The 24664-nt window shown below is 42.2% G+C and overlaps 1 protein-coding gene across 1 annotated transcript; it reads right to left on the bottom strand.

The window, feature by feature from the left end:
- Window positions 1-4612: 4612 nt before the first annotated feature.
- Window positions 4613-15542, bottom strand: txlna (taxilin alpha). The gene is made up of 11 exons (XM_040021053.1): window positions 15433-15542; window positions 14624-14823; window positions 12934-13191; window positions 10658-10749; window positions 10177-10347; window positions 9809-10003; window positions 9588-9707; window positions 9407-9481; window positions 9230-9322; window positions 9042-9137; window positions 4613-7939 (listed from the first exon to the last, which is right to left on the bottom strand). The coding sequence occupies exons 2-11, from the start codon at window positions 14811-14813 to the stop codon at window positions 7604-7606; spliced, it is 1626 nt and encodes a 541-aa protein (XP_039876987.1). The 5' UTR covers window positions 14814-14823; window positions 15433-15542; the 3' UTR covers window positions 4613-7603.
- Between the last annotated feature and the right edge of the window lie 9122 nt (window positions 15543-24664).

Genomic DNA, 24664 nt, shown 5'->3' with positions numbered 1-24664 from the left:
GGGGAAATCGCATTCGAGCGCATTACCGCCACCTTCTGATCAGGAGAGTAGAGTAACGCTTAATAGTTACTATAGTAGTTAAAAAGAAAATCCCCCAAAATCTCTAGTCTGTTTATCTTTTTTGAACCCAATTATTCCAACATATTTGTTGAGGCTCCAGTCTGATTAAATTCGTTTTCACCATTTGTTAAACAGCGTATATATTGCTACAGATAATTGTAATTTATAACAGTATATCAAAAATTCAAATTCAAATTCAAATTTTATTTGTCACGTACACAGTCATACACAGTACGATATGTAGTGAAATGCTTGGACAACTGCTCGTGACCTAAAGAAAACAAAAAAGGAAAAGGCTATGAATAAGATAGGAAATAAATATGAAAAATTAAAAAGGGTAAATTTAACTAGGAAGGAATAAAATATAAATTAAGGTTAAAAATGAAATAACTGTACAACACAAATTAGAATGAAGGGTAAATTTAACTGGGAGAATAAGATAAAATATATAAATTAAAGTTGAAAATAAAATAACTGTACAACAAAATACACAATATAGAACTATATAAGAATGTATGAAGAAATATAAATAAATATATACACAATAACAGCAGCGTGATTTAAGTAATGAAGTGAAAACAATGTCCAGAATGTCCAGTGTGTGTGTAAGAACTATATGTGTGGGTCAGTACTGTGTGGTGGTGTGATTGAGAGACCGTATCGCCTGCGGGAAGAAGCTCCTCCTCAGTCTCTCTGTGTTGGTCTTCAGGGAGCGGAATCGCTTTCCTGACCTCAACAGAGAGAACAGTCTGTTGTTGGGATGGCTGAGGTCCTTCACGATCTTCCTGGCCTTGGTCCAGCACCGCCTGCTGTAGATTGAGTGCAGGTCAGGGAGCTCGGAGCGGATGGTGCGCTCAGCTGACCGCACAACCCTCTGTAGAGCTCGTCTGTCCTGCATGGTGCTGTTCCCGAACCAGGTTAAGATGTTTCCCGTCAGGATGCTCTCTATGGTGCAGGAGTAAAAGTTCCTGAGCACCTTGGAGGGCAGTTGGAAGTCTCTCAAGCGTCTGAGGTGGTAGAGACGCTGACGGGCCTTTTTCACCACGGTGTTGATGTGACAGGACCATGACAGGTCCTGCGTGATGTGAACTCCGAGGTATTTGAAGCTGTCCACTCTCTCCACTGGGCACTCGTTGATGACAGGGGTCTGGTAGTTCCTCTCCTGCTTAGTGCTGAAGTCCACTATCAACTCCTTTGTCTTACTGACGTTTAGAAGGAGGTTGTTCCTCTGGCACCAGTTCTCCAGATTCCTAATCTCCTTCAGGTAGGCCGTCTCGTTGTTATCAGAGATCAGGCCCACCACGACGGTGTCGTCAGCAAACTTGATGATGGTGGTGGAGCTGGTAGTGGCCACACAGTCATATGTGTACAAAGAGTACAGCAGGGGGCTCAGAACACACCCCTGGGGGGCTCCAGTGCTGAGAGTGGTGGAGGCTGAGACATGTCCGCCCATCCTTACTGCCTGTGGTCTGCCAGTTAGGAAGTTGGAGATCCACTGACACATAGATGAGCTGAGTCCCAGATGCTCCAGCTTGGTGGTGAGTGTGGAGGGAATTATGGTGTTAAATGCAGAGCTGTAGTCTATGAAGAGCATTTTAACATAATTCCCCCTTCTAGTGTCCAAGTGAGTGAGTGATGTGTGGAGGAGATGAGAGATGGCATCGTCTGTGGAACGATTTGGACGGTAAGCGAACTGTAGTGGGTCCAGTGTGTCTGGTAGTGAAGAAATGATGAAGTCTCTGACCAGGCGTTCAAAGCACTTCATCACTACTGAGGTGAGGGCTACAGGGCGATAGTCATTGAGAGAAGCAGGGTGGGGTTTCTTCGGGACAGGAACAATGATGGACTCTTTGAAGCATGTGGGGATCACCGACTGAGATAAAGAGATGTTGAATATCTCAGTGAACACAGGAGCTAGCTGGTATGCGCAGTCTCTTAGGATACGATCTGGGATGCCGTCTGGGCCTGCTGCTTTCCTGGTGTTCACTCTCTTGAAGGCTCTCCTTACTTCATGCTCGGAGATGACGAGCACGTTTCCGGTGCTGGCAGTATCTTCCTGTCTGCAGCCGTTAGCGCCGCTAACACTAGCATCGTTGGAGTCCTTAGCTGCAGCCTCGAAGCGAGCATAGAAAGTGTTCAGCTCGTCTGCCAGAGTCACGGCCGCGTTCGTCATACCGGTTGTTGGTGCTTTATAGTCCGTTATTGTCCTTAGTCCCCGCCACAGGCTCCTAGAGTCACTCTGTTGGAGTTGTGACTCTAGTTTCCTCCCGTAGCGCTGCTTCGCCTCTTTCACCGCCCTCCGCACGTTATATGACGCGGCTTTGTACGGGTCCATGTCCCCCGTCATGAGTCCCGTGTTGTAGGCAGCGGTGCGGGATCTCAGAGCGTCGCGGATGGTTTTATCCACCCACGGCTTCTGGTTGGGAAACGTTGTGATAGTCTTTGTCTCCACGGTATCATCCGCTAGTTTCCCGATGAATCCCACAACCGCTTCCGTAAACACGTTGACATCATCATCGGAGCTGTTTCTGAACATGCCCCAGTCTGCGTCATCGAGTGCGTCCTGTAACGCGGCCACAGATTGATCCGTCCAGCGCACGACCTTCCTCTGAACCGGAACTTCCTGTTTCAGCCTTTGTTTGTATTTTGGGATGAGGAAGATGGCGGCGTGATCAGATTTGCCAAAAGGAGGGCGGGATTGTGCCTTGTAGCCGTCCTTGACCGTAGTGTAGCAGTGGTCCAGTGTCCTTTCACCTCTGGTGGGGCAGGTGATGTGTTGATAAAAGTTCGGCGCTGCGCGTTTGAGGTTGGCGCTATTAAAGTCCCCCGTCACAATAAGCGCAGCGTCCCGGTGTTGTGTCTGGTGCTGTGTGAGTGCCTCATGCAGCTCGCATAAGGCGGTGACCGTGTCCGCTTGTGGTGGAATATAAACGGCACTTACAATGACCGATGTAAATTCCCGAGGTAGATAAAAAGGACGACACATGATGGACAGTAGTTCCAGATTTGGTGTGCAGGAGCGTGTGAGAGGAACAACGTTCGCACTGTTGCACCAGTTGTTGTTCACCATTAAACACACGCCGCCTCCCCTTGACTTCCCCGAGTCCCGTGTCCTGTCCATGCGGTGAACCGAGAAGAACTCGGCCGGCTGGATGGCGTGGTCCGGCACCGCTGGGTTCAGCCATGTCTCGGTGAAGCAGAGGAGATTGCAGTCCCGAATGTCTCTCTGGAACTTTACCCTGGCCCTGAGGTCGTCAAGCTTGTTCTCCAGTGACTGGACGTTGGCGAGCAGGATGCTAGGCAGAGGTGTGCGGTGTGCACGAGCTCTCAGCCTGTTCCTGACGCCGGATCGCTTCCCTCTAGGCCGCCGCCGCTTCCCTTTGTTCTCCCTCAAGATCTCACTCGGCCAGCTCGGATCCGGAGTTAAAAACTTCGAATTGTGAGTACATTGTATACCAATAGAAACAAGAGTGTCACTGTCATACCTAATGTACCCAATGGTGGTGATTTTGCCGATTTAGAAACGCTGAAAACTAACTTAAAAAACAAAGACAAAGAAAAAGTGGTCGGAGCAGTCGTGACGGCAGCCGACCTCACCAGCGCCATCTTCTATTTTAACTTATTTCCACATGTATAATTTTCCCTTTGCCTTTTCCTCAATTTTACATTTATTTGAATGTAAAAACACATAAAACCAGTATCATATATATGTATCAGGTCACATTTCACTGCGTGTTATACCTGTATAACCATGCATGTGACAAATAAAGAATCTTGAATAATAATTCAATACCAAGTCCAATAATTTGTAGATGCAGGCGGGGGAAATGATCATTAGGTGAAAACTAATACATAAATAAATAAATTAATAAACCTATCAGGGACTTAGCAAAAAAGTGTAGGTGTGGTATTTTTTTGTAGTATCTACTATAGAAATTTATGTTGTTGTTTTTTAACTTTGTAGCAAAAAACTCAGCAATTTTCTGAAAAGAATATAAAAATCTCCTGTTTTATAATACAGGTCAGTCTCAGCAATGAGCTAACAGAACGTTTTTTTCTGCAGCGCATTCATTTCTTACAGTTTAAACCCAAAGAGTTTTGTTGACAAATTACTTTACTACAGTAACATTTGTCTACCATGCAAGACCTGAGATGTACTATTTAAATTGCACATCATTTCCTTATAATTAGATAACTCTGGGATTAAACATTTAATTCAACTTCTTTTCCCGCTTATAGCATGGGGAGCTTTACTGGGCCGGCCCCTTAAAGCTCAAATTGGGCCATACATGGTCAATGACGTAAAACATCTTTGACATCCCTGATCTTAAAGGTCTGAAAGTCCAGGGACTTCTGACACTCTAAAATTCGGCACAGTATCGAAAAATGTCTGGAATTCCTGAACAGTTAATACGGCATTTTTGGAAAACCACCTCGACTTAAAATCCACCGTGGTGCTGTAACTGAGGCAAAATTACACACATACTCAAAACACAAGCATCACTGACCAAATATTTATAGAAGCATCAGATAAAAGCTTGAGTCTAGAAGGTCAAAGCTAAGTCAGTTCTTTTATTTAACAAGAAACAAAATATACAGAGCCAGAGAAAAGTACTGCAAAAGACCAAAAAAACAACAAAAACAGAAAGATCTTTGGTTCCTTCTTATGGTGAGTGAACCTCCCAGTCCACTGTGGGACAGGAATGAATCTGTCCTACGGGACAATGGAAGAGATTAGGTTTGTCATTGCGATATCAGATGAAAATGAGTCGTCACTCTGTTCCCAGTGCTACATATTATGTAGTACACAAGAATGTCAGAAGACACGTGTTCAATGGTCCATTAAGAGGCGGTCTAACTTTTCCATCTGTATTCACATCGGCTCAGTCGGTGCATCTTTCAAGAGATTCACAACATTACACTCAACATCGAAACAATCCGGTGTAGCTCAAGTGTGGGCCAAAAGGAAAAACAAATCTATATGTGTGTGTGTTCCTCTGTGAGATGTCATGTGTGGTACAGCACATCCATGCAGGACAGTGGATATAATAAAAATACATTCTCAGCTGAGTGCTTGTCAGATCAGACTGCCATAGAATAAAACCAAGACACGAGCGTTGCATAGAGGTCTTTGAACATTCAACTGGGAAAAACTGAAAGTACTTCTATCACACACACTCACCATACACACACCAGACAACCATGGAGTTTAAAGAGGTCATTACTGCAGAGTGACAAACCCGACCAAAATAAGCAAAAAGCAACTGAAGTCATAAAACTAAAACTCTTTAGCAATGCTCTAAATTAATGGAGAGTATAGCGTGCTCTGCCAGATCTCCACATTTCAATGACAGATTCATCTTCCAACAATGCAGACGGACCAAAAGTTCAGGAATGCAAGATATCGGAATATTGACAAGTAAAATGATTGGTCGATCAGTGACTGATATTTATCTGATGTCACATCAGTAATGTGCTGCCTTAATTTTCAAAAATAACATGCTTAAGTGCCATAAAATTGTCATTTTAAACATCAGTACGACGCTTTAATAAGTGAGACTCAAATTTCAGGACAGGCCTAAAAATGATTTTCTGTTTTTATGAATTGAACCTGCTAAAAATATTGTGCCTGATGCTGCTGTTAAGACTTCACTTGAAAGAAACACATAATGTGAGTTTTAGGATAAACACTGACAATCAGCGGGCAAACTGAAGCAGACTAACTGGACACACACACACACACACACACACACACACACACACACACACACACACACACACACACACACACACACACACACAGCCTCTGACTCTTTACACCATAAAGCAGGTTGGCTTCACCTTACAGCAGTGTTGCTGTTGTTGCCGGGCCGATTGGACCGGAGGTGTAGGAAAACAGCACAACACAGAGGCGGTCGGTGGAATTACATGCACACTAGTAATGAGGTTAATACAGACATATATTTTGGGATTGTCAGCTAATAAAATAATATTTATTAATTGTCAAAAAACATGATGAGATCTGAAGATGATGCGACAAAAACCTCTGGGCCTGAAAAATGTGAACACACAAAGTGCCAGAAACTGCAATTCCTCCAGTGGCCATTTGAGGCCTGCTTCAAAAGTCCATCCACAAAGCCTTAAACTTTAATAAAAACGTTTCCAGCCCGGGAAAACAAATCCCTTCATAACACCACCATGATAACCTGTTATCCATGTGAATCAATGCCTGCCCTGACCGACACAGGGAGCTAGAGTAGTTAATTGCTGTTTGCTAGGTCAGCTAATTCAAGTCACTGAGCTGGACAGCTCCACCATGTCTGTGCTGCTGGGACCTTCCGGAAGACTTTATTAAATGAAATTAGTTTGTAATCTAGCTTGAAATTCTGCTATTTTATTCTGTTGCAGGCATGTGTGCCTTTGGTTCGCACCCCTACAATTTATGAATGCATCTCGCTAACCAAGCTAATTAGCATTAGCTGTTAATTTAATATTTCCACCTGCTTGTACAAAGATGAAAAGTCACTTCTGACTTTGAAAATCCAACACAGTCGTGGCAAAAACACTAAATTTGAGGCTTTTAAATGTGACTTAGAAACCAAAGGGTGATGCCACTGTGGCCACAGTTTACATACAGTCTAAGAGCAATATTAAGGCCCTGGAGGTTATTTCAAATACGTTATTATATTTGTTAAATATGGATAATGCTTTTAAAAGAGATGTTTCTGGAACTCTCATGGTGTGATTTAAAGCAGGAAATAAATTTACTCAGAGTATTGAGTACAGGAGTACATGTGAGTTCAGAAACGGAAAGGAAGAATATGGCAAACTTCAAAACAAGGGGAACAAACTCGAGAGTTAGAAATGAAGAGTCAGAATAATAAACACTGGCTCTGGATCTTAGGAAATAGAATGAACAAAGTGATGTAGTTAATGTAAATTTATTCATACGAGCTTTATATATACTTTTAATTTGCTAAAAATGCTTTGATAATTTGTATATACAAATTTAGATGTGTTAATATGACTACATGGCATAGTTTATGTTGTTATGGTGGTCCTTTTTGTCATCCTTTGTTTCTGTTCTTTGATCATTTTTACACATGTTGACATTAATATGTAGATAATAACTTGTAAATATGATCACTATCCTTTCACTATAGTTATTTCTGAAAGTATTGTAATAATATTAATTTGCGTGGCTGATTAGTTGCTTCCTGTAGATGATCACACTCGATAGATGCTAATAAAAACCATGAAAACCAAGTTATTGCAGAAAATTGCATTATACATTCACGGTAACTGTGTGATAGTGTGCATGTAATTACACCAGCAGACTGTTTTGCAGAAGATTCTGGGAGATTACAACTAAACCCTTCTGTCAAACGCTGATCTGGTATTCTGGCCTCGTACATAAAGGTGTGACTTTGCAGTTTGCTTCGGTCCCAGTGTTTAACATGGGCTCCATCCAGCAGAGGAGTAGTGGGGTGCAGGCTGGTGGCTTATCTGTGGGTGGTTTGAAGAACGTGTGAGCAGTGCTGCTTCATTCCTGTGCCTGGACAGGCTGAGTGTTTGCCTCCTCCAGCAGGGTGTCTGTGTCCAGCTGCGGCTCACAGGGGCAGGAGTGGGAGCAAGAAGAGGTGGAGGCGGTGGTGGTGTCAGGGGCAGGGCAGGTGCCAGGCTCCAGCAGAGAGTCTGTAGGTGGTGGAGAGGGGGAGTCAGTCCCTGGGTTGGAGGTGGGGGCTCCCTCTGTGCCGCCGCTGAGGCTCTGGACCTTCTTGTTCAGCTCATTCCGTTCAACTTTGAGCGCCCGCCGGAGCTTCTCCAGCCGCTGGACTTTTCCCTGAAGTGCCTCAAACTCACGATCCCGAACGGCTTTCTGTGAACACACACACACACACACACACACACACACACACACACACACACACACACACACACACACACACACACACACACACACACACACACACACACACACAAAATTACAGCAACTGTGCTGTCAGCTTTTTAGCCATCTGTGCATTGAAAAACAGAAGATTCCACTTTCAGCTGTAAGGAAGCTGAAACATCGTCATGTTGTCACAGAAAAGATTCCCATTAGTGAGGTTTTTGGCTTCTTGTATCCATAAAACGAGTAAGCATGGATCTGTTTAACACCCTAAGAGAGACCCAAAGGCGGTGACATCATTAGGACTCTGGACTGAGCCACCTATGAAACTGTGATGTCGTAACCTTGCTGCAAAACAAGACTTGCAGGTTATTCTACTGTTCATGTGCAAAGTCACCAAACTTTTGGTTTGACTGGAGATTTGATGCATCCACTTCCTACACCCACACTTGCTTAAAAAAATGAATAGAATCACAAATGAAAATAAACACTGCAGCCATAATAAACTGTCTACTTAAGATTCTACTGTCTAGAACCGTGGCTTGAAATTTTAAGGTTAGGTTACAAATGTGATAGTCTGTGAACCAAATGATGTCATCGCAGCCTGTAACCATTTATACTGCAGCTTCATGCCAATTTCACTGCAGTCTTATCATAAAGTATAAAAAAACCCCACTAGAATACAAATAAAGGAGGTGAATCGACAACAAAGCTCAGCTCAGCTATTGTAGCATCACTTTTAGCACACGCCTCTGTTCACAAGGGTAAACAGGTTGAGCATAGAAGGGCCAATAATCCTTGTTCTGCTCTGCAGCTCAAAATAGTGGCACATACTCCACTATTTATCCTAAAATCCTAAAATAAACTAGCTGCAGGTTAATTTGGGGATTGCCCTTCATCTTGCTAGACAGTTAGCAGCGACTGCCCCTTCAAAATAAAAGCAAGGATGTTGTCCACTAGTATACTAGTGGGGCTGTTCTCTAAGACAGCTGAAAAGATATACAGATTTTTAAATAGCTACACTATTCAAACACTGGTTTACAGCTTCTTAACAGCAGACGTGGACACAATAAGCACAAACCAGCTTTACCTCCTCGGCCATCTCCAGCAAGGCCTTGTTGCTGCTCTCCCACCTGGAGCGATACATGGCCGTCTCCTTCTCGAGCTTTTTGATCTTTTTAGTCATCTGTAAGCACAAAGCGAACAAGACTGTCACCACAGCCAATAACCACGGAGACGTTTCATTCTTACACCTTCAAGTTAGTGGAGTCGCCTCACCTTCTCCATCTCCTGCTTGAAAGTGGTGAAGACCTCATTGCTCTTGGACAAGGTGGTCTGAAACTCTTCAAACTTCTCCGTGTACAGTGATAACTAGTGAGGGAAAACAACAACATTATTTAAATGTTAAAGTCATTCCCGAGTTCAGCTGGAAAATCTGAAAGGCTGATGGGAAACCTGCTGCTTGAGGTGAACTTCCTGCTGCTTCATGAGCTCACACATCCTCTGGGATTCTACTGCTTCTTTTAACAGCTGTGGAGGGAGAAAACAAAGCAGTTAGAGATTGATTGTTGCATGTGTAGATTCAGTCTTGTGCTTGGACTGTGTGTATTTATTTTAAAAAGAAAAGGATAATTACAAAGTCTTTCTCTCTTTCGTGGCGGTCCTCAGACTCCTTGAGCAGCTCCTGGGCCTGGTGCAGTTTTGCATCCACCAGCTGCTGCTGCAGGTCTTTGTGCTTCACCACTTTCTCTATGTGCTTTTGGGATTACAAGGTCAGACAGGCGAGAGTTTCAAATAACTGAGGACTCCCTGGTGGCGCTTTAACCAAGCGGGTGAAGGAAAACACTGCCTACTCACTTCTTCGCGGAGTTTGTACTGTTCATACAGTTTCTTCAGCTTCTCGGCGAGCTCTGCGTTCTCCTGTCGAAGGCTGGCGTTCCTCTCGTCGTGCTGCTGCATCTGAGCCTGGATGTCGTTCAGCGTCACCTGGAAATGAGAAGTCACCTCCTTCCTTTTCTCCTCCTCCAGCCGGGTTCTTTGCATTCCTTCGTCCTGCGGAGACACAATGATGATAATGACAACGAGTGCTTTTTTTATGTGATCGTCAGCTTTACCCTCCAAACTGTTTTCGCTTCATCAGTAAAATAAGACTAAAGTTAAGGAGTCTCTGTGCATGTGCGTTGTGTATACACGTAACAGATAGAGGACAGGGTCTGTTTTTGTACCTTGAGTGTGCGGTTGTGTCTCTGCAGTTCCCTGCACAGACTCTCCAGCTTGCTGCGAGCCAGGATGGCCTTGCTGTGTTCGTTCCTCAGGTTGTCTTTCTCCTGGACCAGCTGGTTCTGCTTCTTCTGCAGCGCCCTCATCTGCTTCTGGGTGTTTCGGTGCTCTTCCAACTGTAAAACACACACACGCTCTTTCAGGTGTGACACCGCCAAACTAACATTTATATCTTTTTATGCAGGACGCTGCCTTCCTTTCCTATAAGACACGACAGGACAAACTTGCCTTACACACTTTCAAATGTAAGAATAGTGCACGCAAACAATATGATGCTTGGGTTGTTCTTTTTGTCCTTAGAGGCAGACTGGAAATTTTACAGCAGTTAAAATGTTGCTGTTAATATGTTTTGAAGTATTTGTGATCGTTAACATAATAACAAAGACGTTTACAGCCAAAGCTACAAACTTCAGAAGAACTACTGACCAGTTCAGCATACTTCTTACAGAGGCCTGCGAGCTTCTCCTCGGGGGTGCTCAGTGTGTTTAGAGTCTGCATGAGAAGTGTGATCTCCTTCCCTGCTCACAACAAAGGCAAATAAAAACATCAGGATGGAACCTCGCCCACCTCAGACAAATGTTAGCAGCTTTTTAAACTACTACAAACTGATGGATTTTGGATGGACATTTTTAAGAGATAGGCCAATTTACAGAAGGCAGTGTAAGATACTTATTTGTAGAGGTAGCAGTAGTGAGGCGGAATGCACATGTGCACACATGCATGAATGAAGAAGCAGCAGCAAATCCTGCATACGTTTGGTCTGCAGTAGGGGTGGGCGATAAACGATATACGATATAAATTTGGCCAACGATAGAGATTTTGACTATACCTCTCTATCGCGATAGCGCATGTTGATGATGTCATCAAGCTGCGACTGTTTTGGTCGAAAGCATCACAGTGGCTAAAACCATTATCATCTGCAAATTATGCCGGACGACAGTCACAGCAAAGAGATGAAGCACTTTTGAAATATGGGGAAAGCCAAAAACTGCGCTTCCTCCACTTCCGTAACAATGATTCATTAATGTTGAATTCTCTCGCAGCTGTTCTAGTCCCATGTTGTTGCAGTATATTAATAACTAACCTCGTATTGTGGATGAATGATCTCAGTTGTTCTCCTGACTGAAGTTTGGCCCGTGTACAGCATCCTGCTATGCGATTGCATTTGTCCCTGACCACCAGAATCCCTCATGTTAACTTTTATCGAGTGGGAAAAAAAAAAGTTGGTGTTCATCCTCCAGTTTCACTGTGCTAATGTTATGCTAACATAGCTGTGTCGCTAGCAATCACGTAGCACAACATTATATACCAGGTAGTCCAACTTCAGTAACCCTGCAAACGCCACTGCTGTTTAGTTTTCTGTCTTCATTTATGTTGGAAGTGACAGCAGAGCTGTACGTTTTAATTAGTTTCAAAAGTCTCTGTCAGAACATGGTATGAAATGTTTAGGTGTAAACTAGCGAGCTAACTTCCTGTTAACTTCTAACTCCGTTAAATTTAATAAATTCTGTTTTCATGGATGCCTGGATGTAAAACTTAATTGTTACACCCGATAAAGCAGCAACGCTGATGATTTAATTAAAGATGAAAGAATTTAGACCGTTTTTAACTCTCAGTGTTCGTTTGACTTTGGGACCTGAAGGGACGGAGTTTTGGACCCAGATTACTCCGTGAAGCTCCTCACTACGGCAGCCGTAATGCTCTGACAATCCATCAAGCAGTGCGGCTTACCAAAGTTGTACTAAAACATATCGCCCAGCCCTAGTCTGCAGCACTGCTATTTTAAAAGAGCAGACAAGTAGGCCACAGATTTATTACAGGCAGCACTTTTACAGTGAGCCGAGCAGTTTGCAGTGTTTCATGGTTTTAGTCACATTTCAAAAAACTGCAGAGAGCACAAGCTCAGCAGTGAACACACACAGAGCTCTGTGCCACAAATCCACTTATTTTTCTAACTTTCCTTAGATATAGAATCTTTCACTTAACACACTGAAGCATCTTTAAAAATTAATCTTTTAATGTGACTCAGACAGACCTGACGCAAACGTGACAAACAAGAATGTCTGACTCCCACGTTATGTCGTTCAGGTACTACTAAGTGCAACTCGAGATTCTGCTACTCGCAGCTGTCTGAGAGTCACATTATTTTCTTTTATCTTTAATAAACACCTGCAGACACAAATTCAGGAAAAACAAACAAGAGTCATGCACAAGTTTACACAAACATTACATTAAGTCCAACAAGACATTAACAATATGGTATCTAATGTTTTGTGTCCTCCTTCTAAACATATCACATGAGCTGCCATATACAAACTTCAGGTTTGTCGAGCAGACAACAGCAGCCCTTCTCTGGATGAATACTGCTGCACTCCATTAGCGCTCTCAGAGAACAGCTGCCTCAGCCTGTAACATCTGTTACAGGCTGTATTTCAGATCATGTTGAGTCTGCTTCTCTTTGACCTGAAATGCTATGCCGTTATTGAAAAGATACACAAAATCTACTCGTTTTACATCGCCTGATTTGCATTTCTGGACTGTGCTGGTGATTACCGAAACAAAATGGTTTTGTGTGCAGTCATAAATTTGCATTTTCAGTAGATTACTCACACTCTTTCCACTTGTGCAGTGCGCTCACACTAATTTCTCCCACTTATTCCTATAAATCTGGCCAAAACACTGAACACACTTCCCCCTCTTACCTAGACCCTTCACTTTTTTCTTCTCGTGAGTTTTCTTCTGCTGCTTTCCCACACCGCTGTCACCACCGTTGACTTTGCTTTCCTCTGGCTTGTCATCTTCCCTCTCATTGGTCAGGCCATTGAGCTCTGGGCTGTGTGACTGGCCGTTAGCTAAGTCGCTGGCATCGTCTGAAATGCTTTCCCGACAGTAGGTGCTAAGGATGTCCTCCAGCTGCCGGCTCAGCTCCTCTGCCATGTCACACTGAGACAACGGAGCCTCTGCAATTACACAGAATGGAGGGAAAAAAATGACTGTAGCTGCTTTTCTTCTTCTGAAGTCAAATATGTTGCATTTTGGGTTTTCAGTTCATAATAATTAAAAAAACAAATAAATAATACAATGTAGAATTAAACAGTTACAGCGAGAGAAATATGAAGCTCACTCCCTACAAGACCGTGTTGGAAATGATACTCCTTAAAAAAAAAAAAAAAAAACACCCAGATTATCAGCTCAGCAACAGTTTAGAAGTTTTATTTACAATATCTTGAAAATAAATGAGAATCTTTAATTGATTTGTGACTTTGAAATGCTTTTAGGCACGGTCCTCAACCATGATGCACATCTGAAGGCCTGTGACTGGCGTTATCATCATCACAGATGATCACATGGTCAGCATTTCTACTTCCTAACTGTCACTTTGGCCGTGCTGGATCTCACTTAGCAAATTAAAAGTTTAAGAATAAGAAAAATGAAACAACAACAGAGAGCAAACTATTCTAAGCAGTGTAGAGTCAAACATTAGTGGTGCCAGCATTATAATATGGAGCTGGAACCTGCTATTAGTAAATTCTCCTAACACTGCTTATGATGCTTGCATGGCACTGAAACTGATGCAGACACTTCATAGCTGGAGTTTGACAACTGAGATGCAGAAAATGAAAGAGGCACTGAGCTTTTTGATTGTATACTTTATCATACTGCTGTTAAATGCTGAATGCTGTTGTTTTTCGCAGCAGTATTTTAATTTATCAGTGAGGGGATAACTTTCTCTCAGTATAAAAAATAATTATCCTAGCATCAATATAAGGACAATATAAGACTGCTGAAACTATTGGAATGGACATGAAGGAATGTACAAAGAAGAGGGAAAACTTCCCTGAAAAAAAATTGACCACAGCAACAAGCGAGGACCCAGGAGGCACTGCATGTGAAACACTGGGACAAGGCCCTATGTTAATTAAGGTTACATCTTGGGCTCTACAAAGTTTCCCCACAGAAGTCTACAGCAGGCTGTAGAGTACAACCGCCCCCCCCACAGCTTGTAGTGGGAAGGACACACTAACTAAAGCACTGGATCACATGTTGCTATTAGCAAGCTTCCTTGCTTCAAATCAGAATAAGAACCATCACGACCAACTGCCAGGCCAATTAAGTAGACAGCAGATGAGTAATTTGCAAAAAGAGAAAGATTTGCCTCCTGCCTCCTCCTTTCACAGGGAATAAACAGGTACATGCACCCTTCGGGTTGGCAGGTTAATCAATGAAATAGAGAAAAAAGCTCTACTCCTACATCTTGGTTGCTTGGTAGACATACACATGCACAACTGGGAAACAAGATGATAAACTTGAGTCACAAAGACTGATGATAGGAAGGTTTTAGCCTACTATATAATCTAGTACAGCTGGGATTGACATGAATTCACAGTTTACCTCCCCCCGCCCCCTCCTCGCCCTGTGGAGGTGTATCTGTCTGTGGTGTCTGTGGTTCAGACTCTTTGGGGCTGTTGCTTTCCAAGCTGTCCTTTGCAGCTGCAGGTGACTCTGTCCCTGCTGCTGCTGCTGCGGGTGGAGCATTCTCCGCAGCCTGAGTGGTGGACTCTTCGGTATCTTGTTTTTTCATCTCTCGTTACCTGTTACAAGGAGAAAAACCTGCCATGGTTAGCTCAGAGGAATGGAAATAATAACAGCAAGTAGACTTATTTATTGAGCAACACTTAACCGTCAGCGCAAATGAGTCATAGAACATTAAACGTAATAAAGTTTCTCTTTTCTAGCCTAATAAAGCCTCGGCTGTATGGGGACACAAACAAAGTGGCAGCAGCTGAACCACAAGCGAAATAAACCTATAGTTACTCCTGCTAGCTATGCTCCTTCGCAGTGCAGTAACGTTTCCTGATGGACTTGTTTTTAAGTTTTGGTTTTAAGACAGGCTCCGCACGATTGGTTTGGTGAAACCTGAACTTTAGCCTGGAAATTCATATACATTTCTATCCTCCAAACATTAAAGAGTAACTTTTTCTAGCTGCTTTCTTTTCTACCGTGCCCTGTCCCCATTAGCTTTCACTTTGCGTTAGCTAGCACAAGCCGCCAGAAGCAGCTAAACTAGCTTACACAACTGCCAGGTAGCCGCTGTGAGCTCGTATATATCAGGCACAAACTACTGAAACAAAAAGACACACTACACGGCTACTTGCTTATAAATGATACATGTTGTTTGTAGGTAGTATACAACTGTTTACCTTTAGAGTCAAGGAGGAAATTGCTAATGTGTCTGTAGGTTTCCTTAACAGCGTGAGACAGAAAAAAAAACTCACTTCCGGTAATAACTTTGGGGTCTTCTTCTTCTTTGAGGTTTATTGACGCTTGGCAAACAACTGGTTGGTGCTTTACCGCCACATGCTGATCGGGAGGTGAATTACAACGTTACAAAGCAGCCCGTCAGTCAAATTAACTAATGCTGAAATTAATGCTTAAATGTGGCGTGATAAAACACTTACTGATAACTTTTTAATTGTATCTTTTTGAGCTTTTCAATAAATTGAGTTATTTCTTCCTATTACTTATAGCATAGCATGTGTTCTATTGTTTTCTCCTATCCACAGTTGTAACTCTTGCCTGTTTTATGTTTCCCTATTTTAAACCGTGCACGTCAGGGGTGTCAAACATAAGGTGCAGGATTAGCCAGACAAAGACCCACTGGGTGCATTTGGAAAATGTGACAAAAGACGTGAATTTTTGGACTTATAAATATAAATTAAGATGTTTCACAGCTTTACTTACTGATAAAGATCTTCCCCATGGCTATTCCAACTACAGCAAATTAGTTAAATAACAGGTAAACAATTACATAACAGAAAAGTTCGTTGTTGTTCTCACTATTGACTATAGAATTTATTTATTTTTTTATTTTTTTTACAAAGGGTCCACAAAAAAGGAAATATTCTGTGAATTACCAACTTTCTGGACCATCTGAGCTACAACTGATGTTTTTGTAATTTTATACATTTACCTGTTATAATTTAAGCCCAAAGAGTCATACTGAAAGATTGGTTACAGTAGCATCTCTTTATTGCAGAAAAACTAAATAGTAAACACTACACACTAAATAGTAGTTTTATATATAAAATAAAGAAATGAACTGTTTTAGAATAGAATTCAATAGAATAGAATTCAACTTTATTGTCATTGCACATGCACAGGTACAGGGCAACGAAATGCAGTTTGCATCCACCCAGAAGTGCTTTAGTGATATAGATATATTACAATATATATTAGCAATAATATAGATATGTGAGTATATTACAGAAATGGGTCTATTATGGTATGTTATAATGTACACGGTATGAAGTATGTTGTGAATATTCTATAACTGTAAGTATGTACAGGCTGTAGTGAGTACAAGCTATGTACAGGCTATGAACAGGATATAAATATGAAAAACTATACAGAATATGAAATAAATAACTTTACAGAATCTGAGATATACAGCTATACAGAAATGGGAACTATGCAAGTTGTAAACAGTTGTAGGATTAAAGATTATCGAATGTACAGAATGATTATTTACACAGAGCTATACAGTAGTGCAGTTAAGATAAGTGAGGGTGTAGATAGTTTCTACAGAGGCTATATAAAGTGCTAGTGGTTGTGAGTGGTGGTTCAGTCCATGTTATTATTGTGTGTTTGAGGGTACAGTTGTCCATTGTGGGTGTGTGTATGTTCAGTCCATGAGTTTAACGTGGGTCAGATGTCAGGAGGCAGAGTTCAGGAGTCTGACAGCTGTGGGGAAGAAGCTGTTCCGGTACCTGGTGGTCTTAGTCCGGAGGCTCCTGTAGCGCCTCCCAGAGGGCAGGAGGGTGAAGAGTCCATGTGATGGGTGACTGGGGTCTTTGATGATTTTCCCAGCCCTTTTCAGACACCGCTTCCTGTAGATGTCTTTTGTGGCAGGAAGTGGTGCTCCGGCGATGCGCTGGGCAGTTTTCACGACCCTCTGCAACGCCTTCCGGTCCGAGGCAGAGCAGTTCCCGTACCAGACTGTCATACAGTTGGTCAGGATGCTCTCGATGGTGCAACGATAGAAGTTCACCAGGATGTCTGAGGACAGGTGGTTCTTCCTCAGAGTCCTCAAGCAGAAGAGGCGCTGGTGAGCCTTCTTGACCAGCTTGGAGCAGTTGGTCGTCCAGGTGAGATCCTCGGAGATGTGGACTCCCAGGAACTTGAAGCTGCTCACACGCTCCACAGCCGTCCCCTTAATGTGGATGGGTGGATGTGGGTCAGCATTCCTCCTGTATCCTCCTGTAAAAGTATCTTTAAATTCATTATAACCAATCCAGACTTTTTTGGTCCCAGTGTTTGCCACTCTCTTTGGAAAATACATTTTAATGTAACTTTGCCAAAAACTAATTGCAGCTTCTACCTGCCGATAGGAATGTCCTATCGGGCTCAAAATGACTTGATGTCATAAGCCAGCATATCATTGTAAACCAACTTTATTGAAAGTTGCTTGGGGATCAAACACCACTGTGTACTATTTGTGAGTAACAGACAGACTGAACTTAGATCAAAATTCACCATATATTAATAGATTTGTTTAATCATTTCCCACCCAGTTTTTATAATAAAACCCCAGCGGCTGGGGTCGGCAACCTGCGGCTCCGGAGCGCACGCGGCTCTTTAGTCCGTATAGTGCGGCTCCGCGTGGTTTGGGAAAATAAATTATAAGTATTTAGCTGAAGTGTATTTTATTTATGTTAGTTCTTTTTTAACTTGTAGTTCTAAATTGGAAGATTATTGTGATATTGAAATATAAAAATAAAATTATATTCTATTATTTTTGTCATCGCTCAAAATAAGCATCACACTCGCGGAAGCCGGTGTAGGCTACCCACCGAACGCCGTGCATTCGGATCCACATTATGTCAGCAGCTCCATCGTGAACTATGTTAAAAACAAACACCGCTCACGCCTCACAGCCAGTAGCGGTTTTAGATACGGGCGACACGGGCGGTTGCCCGGGGCAGCATCGTGGTGGTGGGCGGCATCACGGGCATCGGCAAAAAATAAAAAAATAAAATGCTCGTACTCATGCTGCCCCGACGTCAGCCAGCGCATATTGGGAATGACATAGGCACCGATCGGTTTTCTATCGCCCATTTCCTGGGAGTAAGGGCGCCCTTCGTTTGCGAGGTGCGCCTGCTGCTTGCGGCGCAGAGAGGAGAGGGCGGGGCGGCGGGGGATTCTCTGACCGGCTGGAGCAGCATCCAATAACCAACTCGCAAAATAAAACAAAATAAAAACAAACCAACAAACACGAAAACACCAGACATTATGATACAGACTTATAATTTGCACCAATGTTTTTTTGAAATTCTATACACGAAAAGTGAGCGTGAGAGCCCTCGGTGCACCTGCTCGCTGCTGAAGTCAAAGTAAACTTTATTGTCATCTCCGCTACAGTCCAGTATATAGAGAGACGAGACGACGAGGCTCCAGTTACAGCAGTGCAAGTAAACAAACAATATATATAAGAAGAGTAAGAAAATAAATATACACTTTAGGACTAGGGATAAAGGGATCAATAACAATTTAAAATTTACGGTTTGATGATTTAAAGTCTCACACACAACCCGTCGAAAAGGGAGGGGGGCCGCTGCTTCCAAATAGAGCGCATTTCATTTATAATGTTGTAAATCCAAGCTCATTATGTATTCATGATTTGAATCCTGGGTTGTGTGAAATCTCAGAAATGCACAATAGACAAAGTGAATCTGTGAACTAAGGTGTAGGTGTGTTAGATCATGTTGTGTTGATTCTTGGGTTGAGGGATGGGTGTTCATACTAGAGTGCAAAATTAAAACCAATGGAAGATGGACAAGAAAAGTTCAAAGCCATCAGGTCCTCAGTTTAGAAAAAAGAGAAAAGAAGAGGAAGAGAAACGAGCAAAAGACACAGGTAAGCAGATGTGTCATTGGATAATGGCAGGTCATCCTGAAACAATCAGAAACAGAATCAGAATACTTTATTAATCCCTAAGGAAATCATGTGCGTTACAGTTGCTCCAAGAAGAAATGGTAAAAATAGTAACAGTAACAGACTAAACTCCAAACAATACAGATCTTAATATTAATTAGTAATGACTAATTAATATTAAGACAATTGACAATGACAATTGACAATTGACAATGGTCAATTGTCGATTTGCCCTGTTCTCATTGTATGACGAATTATGATGGCTGTTTGGTAGCCGTTTGCAAACTATGCATACTCTCTCTCTCTTCATATAGGTGTGAGTGTACAACATCTTTATGTTAATGTACAATCCTTAATATGTTTTGTCTGTGTGTGTTGGGGGGGGGGGGGGGGGGCAGAGGGAGTGTTCGCCCAGGGCGCCAAACAGGCTAGGACCGCCACTGCTCACAGATGACAGCTTACAGTCCTGCCTAAAGATGAAAGTGACTTCGTACAGCCCCGATTTGCAGACGCTGTGCGCAGAGGTTCAGGAGCAGAAGTCCCATTGTAAACATACCACGGCAGACCCACTGCTTTTTAGCATCTCTTTATTGACCACTTTTTACACACAGTTGCTGTATGCATACAGTCGGCTGTAGCTTTTCAGCTCACAGCCCGACACATACCAACAACAGCATAGGCTGTATCCCAATTCAGGGTCTGCAGCCTTAAAGTAGGCATTTCAAGGCCGATTACGTCATAGCGGCGCGCCGAAGGCTGTCCCAATTCAAAGGCTGCTCGAAATGCGTCCTTCATTTCCCTGAATTTTAAGGCTGTGGCAGTGTAGACTTCGTGGTCCCATATATCCCACAATTCATAGCGCGGCAGTCGGTGTAGAGCGGAGCAGCCGAAGAGTAAACTGTGAAAAGTAAGTACTGAATATTATGTCACTTATTTATGTGCAAATGTTTAATAACGAAGAACATTAAAACATTACTGTTGGCCACATGTCGGCAAAGTTATGTGACATTAGTGACGTTTGTACTAACTTGGTTTTAAAGCCTTTACTTTAAAATATACGCCGTTCAATAGCTGAGCTTAATCTTACAGAGAATGATCAAAGCTCATGTAGAAACAAACAAACAAATGAACAAAAGATTTTCTCCTTCATTTCTATCAAACAAAGCTGTATGACACGTTTCCAGTGGTTAGTATCATGGTTGCTAGGCAACCTGGGCAGCGCAACGGAGGCTTTTTTTTTTTTAAACTTTATTGACAAACAACAGTATCAGCACAACGGAGGCTAGACCGTCCCATTACACAAGCCTCGCACTTCCGGCCTTAGCGGTCTTTGAGTACGCGGCCCTTGAGGATCGTTGAGGCTGCGTACTGTAAGGCTGCAGACCCTGAATTGGGATACAGCCATAGACAGCACAGACGTTAAGGCCGCGAGGCGTGATTGCGGGTGCCGCTCAGGTGCAGCCGCCTCCCCTGCAGCGGCGCTGCAGACCACGCCCCGCCGCACGCATCGATCAGGTAAAATACATATTTAGGCAGAATTTTGCAAATATCTATTTTTCTTTTTTTTTTTTTTTAGCAGCATAGTGCTTTTTTTCCACTTCAAGGTCAAGGCTCCAAAAGCCCAAAGGTGATATAAGGGTGGCAGCTCACAACAGTTTTTGTTTGCTACATGGATCATTTTAGTTCAGGTTGGTGTCTTTCCTTTTGTTATATTTCTTTAAGAGTTCAAAATGAGTTAATTGCATAAATAAAATGTAATTTTCTCTGTAGCAATTCATGAATTTCATAAGCAACACACTTTAGTTGTTCACACAAAGCATAAAGGTAAAAAACAATATATATACAGTGTTATCTTCATTTTCGATGTCAAAAAGTATTTGCGGCTCCCAGTGTTTTCGTTTGCGTGGAAACCAGGTCCAAATGGCTCTTTGGGTGTTAAAGGTTGCTGACCCCTGCCCCAGCCGGTCACCAAAAACTGGCTTCCCCTCTCTGAGCTTGGATCTGTTGAAGGTTTCTTCCTGTTAAAAGCGAGTTTTTACTTCCCACTGTCACCATGTTGTCTGACTGTTTGGGTTTTCTCTCACTTTGAGATTACTGTTGTGATTTGTTGCTACATAAATACAACTGAATTAAATTAATTTTCTTTTTACTGAAAAAACCCCCCAAAAACTCCTTTAGAGCAGTTTAAATATGGATTTATTTTTTTTATTTTTACCACAAATCACTTTTTGGCACAACTGGTTCCATCCTGCTAAATTTATTTATCTCACCTTGCTTTGAGTTCTGTATGGTCATCTTTTCCTCCTCCTGCTGATTTTGCAGCCTTTCCTTCAGTTTTTGCTCCTTGTTTCCGTCTCCCGCTGCAGCTAATTGGTTAATCAATTAAAATGCTTTTTGTTTCTCTGTTTGAAAACCTTGTCTGACATTTGTCCTTTTTATATCATAATGGACTGGTACACATAAATGACTGAAATCCCCGTCATATTGCACCATTTCTCCTGTATGAAGCAATAATCCTCCAATGAGAAATTCTGAATTTTTTACTGATCACGCTCTGAATCATTTGTATAAATATATAACTGCGATAAAAGTATGTTAATGCCCATGCTGTGTTCAAATCCTTTTAATGCTAATGATGCATTTGATCTGTTTCTGATCTGTTTCCATTTCTGCTGCTTTCTGTTACACTGCCCTATCAATCTTGTTCATTTTCATTCTCTTTTCTCCTTCCTCCATCAGCATGTGTGGCGTTGATACAGTAGCTTCTTCCTGAAATTCCTACTTCATGAGTTGTTGGGATCTACAGGATTCCAAGTATTTTTTATTCAAATAAAAAGACAGACTGCATATATATATATATATATATAAATTCATATTTGGATCCTTAGTATATGATCTTGTTAGCCACTTTTGTGTCCAAACCGAGTTCAACTGAGTTTGAAGTTAGCTCGCTACTTTCCATCTAAAGATGTTGTACCATGCTCTGACTTTAGGATTTCTAAAAACCTAAAACATACAACTCTGCTTTCACTTTAGATGAAAAACTAAACAGCTGCAATGTTTGCATGAAAGCTGGACTACCTGGTGGCTACTACAGAGCTCTAGTCCCACTGCCATGGTTAACAGAGCAATATAAACACAGCACATTTAATGGTTGAGAGTCCCTGATGGGCAGACAAATGTAACGACAGGAAAAGGATGATGAAAATGGACCGAATGTTAATAAAGAACAGCCTCGGAGTGAGTCTTTCCTGAAGACTTAAAATATTTAGTATTTGACAAACTGTCAACCCATGGGTTGTAGCATCTTAAGGCCTAAAAAACCACCTACAATAAGTGAAGAGTGTCTGAAAGTCATGTATACAGGGAGTGCAGAATTATTAGGCAAATGAGTATTTTGTCCACATCATCCTCTTCATGCATGTTGTCTTACTCCAAGCTGTATAGGCTCGAAAGCCTACTACCAATTAAGCATATTAGGTGATGTGCATCTCTGTAATGAGAAGGGGTGTGGTCTAATGACATCAACACCCTATATCAGGTGTGCATAATTATTAGGCAATGTCCTTTCCTTTGGCAAAATGGGTCAAAAGAAGTACTTGATAGGCTCAGAAAAGTCAAAAACAGTGAGATATCTTGCAGAGGGATGCAGCAGTCTCAAAATTGCAAAGCTTCTGAAGCGTGATCATCGAACAATCAAGCGTTTCATTCAAAATAGTCAACAGGGTCGCAAGAAGCGTGTGGAAAAACCAAGGTGCAAAATAACTGCTCATGAACTGAGAAAAGTCAAGCGTGCAGCTGCCAAGATGCCACTTGCCACCAGTTTGGCCATATTTCAGAGCTGCAACATCACTGGAGTGCCCAAAAGCACAAGGTGTGCAATACTCAGAGACATGGCCAAGGTAAGAAAGCCTGAAAGACGACCACCACTGAACAAGACACACAAGCTGAAACGTCAAGACTGGGCCAAGAAATATCTCAAGACTGGTTTTTCTAAGGTTTTATGGACTGATGAAATGAGAGTGAGTCTTGATGGGCCAGATGGATGGGCCCGTGGCTGGATTGGTAAAGGGCAGAGAGCTCCAGTCCGACTCAGACGCCAGCAAGGTGGAGGTGGAGTACTGGTTTGGGCTGGTATCATCAAAGATGAGCTTGTGGGGCCTTTTCGGGTTGAGGATGGAGTCAAGCTCAACTCCCAGTCCTACTGCCAGTTTCTGGAAGACACCTTCTTCAAGCAGTGGTACAGGAAGAAGTCTGCATCCTTCAAGAAAAACATGATTTTCATGCAGGACAATGCTCCATCACACGCGTCCAAGTACTCCACAGCGTGGCTGGCAAGAAAGGGTATAAAAGAAGAAAAGCTAATGACATGGCCACCTTGTTCACCTGATCTGAACCCCATTGAGAACCTGTGGTCCATCATCAAATGTGAGATTTACAAGGAGGGAAAACAGTACACCTCTCTGAACAGTGTCTGGGAGGCTGTGGTTGCTGCTGCACGCAATGTTGATGGTGAACAGATCAAAACACTGACAGAATCCATGGATGGCAGGCTTTTGAGTGTCCTTGCAAAGAAAGGTGGCTATATTGGTCGCTGGTTTGTTTTTGTTTTGTTTTTGAATGTCAGAAATGTATATTTGTGAATGTGGAGATGTTATATTGGTTTCACTGGTAAAAATAAATAATTGAAATGGGTATATATTTGTTTTTTGTTAAGTTGCCTAATAATTATGCACAGTAATAGTCACCTGCACACACAGATATCCCCCTAAAATAGCTAAAACTAAAAACTACTTCCAAAAACATTCAGCTTTGATATTAATGAGTTTTTTGGGTTCATTGAGAACATGGTTGTTGTTCAATAATAAAATTATTCCTCAAAAATACAACTTGCCTAATAATTCTGCACTCCCTGTACCTTACACCGGACCTGAGGAATCCATCTGCTGGATGGCTTCCAAAAGGCCAGTCTTAAGGAGGCTGAGATATGCCAAATTACACAAGAACTGGACTGTAAAGTCAGTGGCAACAGGTGTGCTGGTGCGATTAATCCAAATTTTAATTTATGTCATATTAAGAGAGCACAACAGTAAGTGCCTACAGCCATTTATAAAACATGGTTGAGGAGGAAAAACTAGTGAAATTCTAAATGCCGAAAATATGATTTATCCACCGTGCAGTCTCCATCTGGAAAGTGTCTGACTGGCAACAGCTTTATTTCTCAGCATGAGAATAATGCCAAACACACCACCAATGCAGTAAAGGCATACGAGCATAGCAGAGAGGAAAAGAGTCAAAACACTTTGAACACGATCAGTCATGACTGGCCTGTCATTGTGCGATCAGCTTGACAGGTAATAGAAGAATAGCTTTGAATGTCCATCAGTAAGTCTGGAGAACTACTCCTGATTTAAAAAAAAAAAAAAAAAAAAAAATAATTATAATTTCCTTAGAGACATAAAAAGAAAGTTTGCCTACGAGAGTTCAGACTGTGTTTAATAA

Source organism: Simochromis diagramma, unplaced genomic scaffold, assembly GCF_900408965.1.
Source record: "Simochromis diagramma unplaced genomic scaffold, fSimDia1.1 OVJJ01000753.1, whole genome shotgun sequence".
In the NCBI taxonomy this organism is placed as follows: domain Eukaryota; kingdom Metazoa; phylum Chordata; class Actinopteri; order Cichliformes; family Cichlidae; genus Simochromis; species Simochromis diagramma.
Note: the sequence above shows the minus strand (reverse complement) of the source record. Positions and strands in the feature narration are given on the sequence as shown.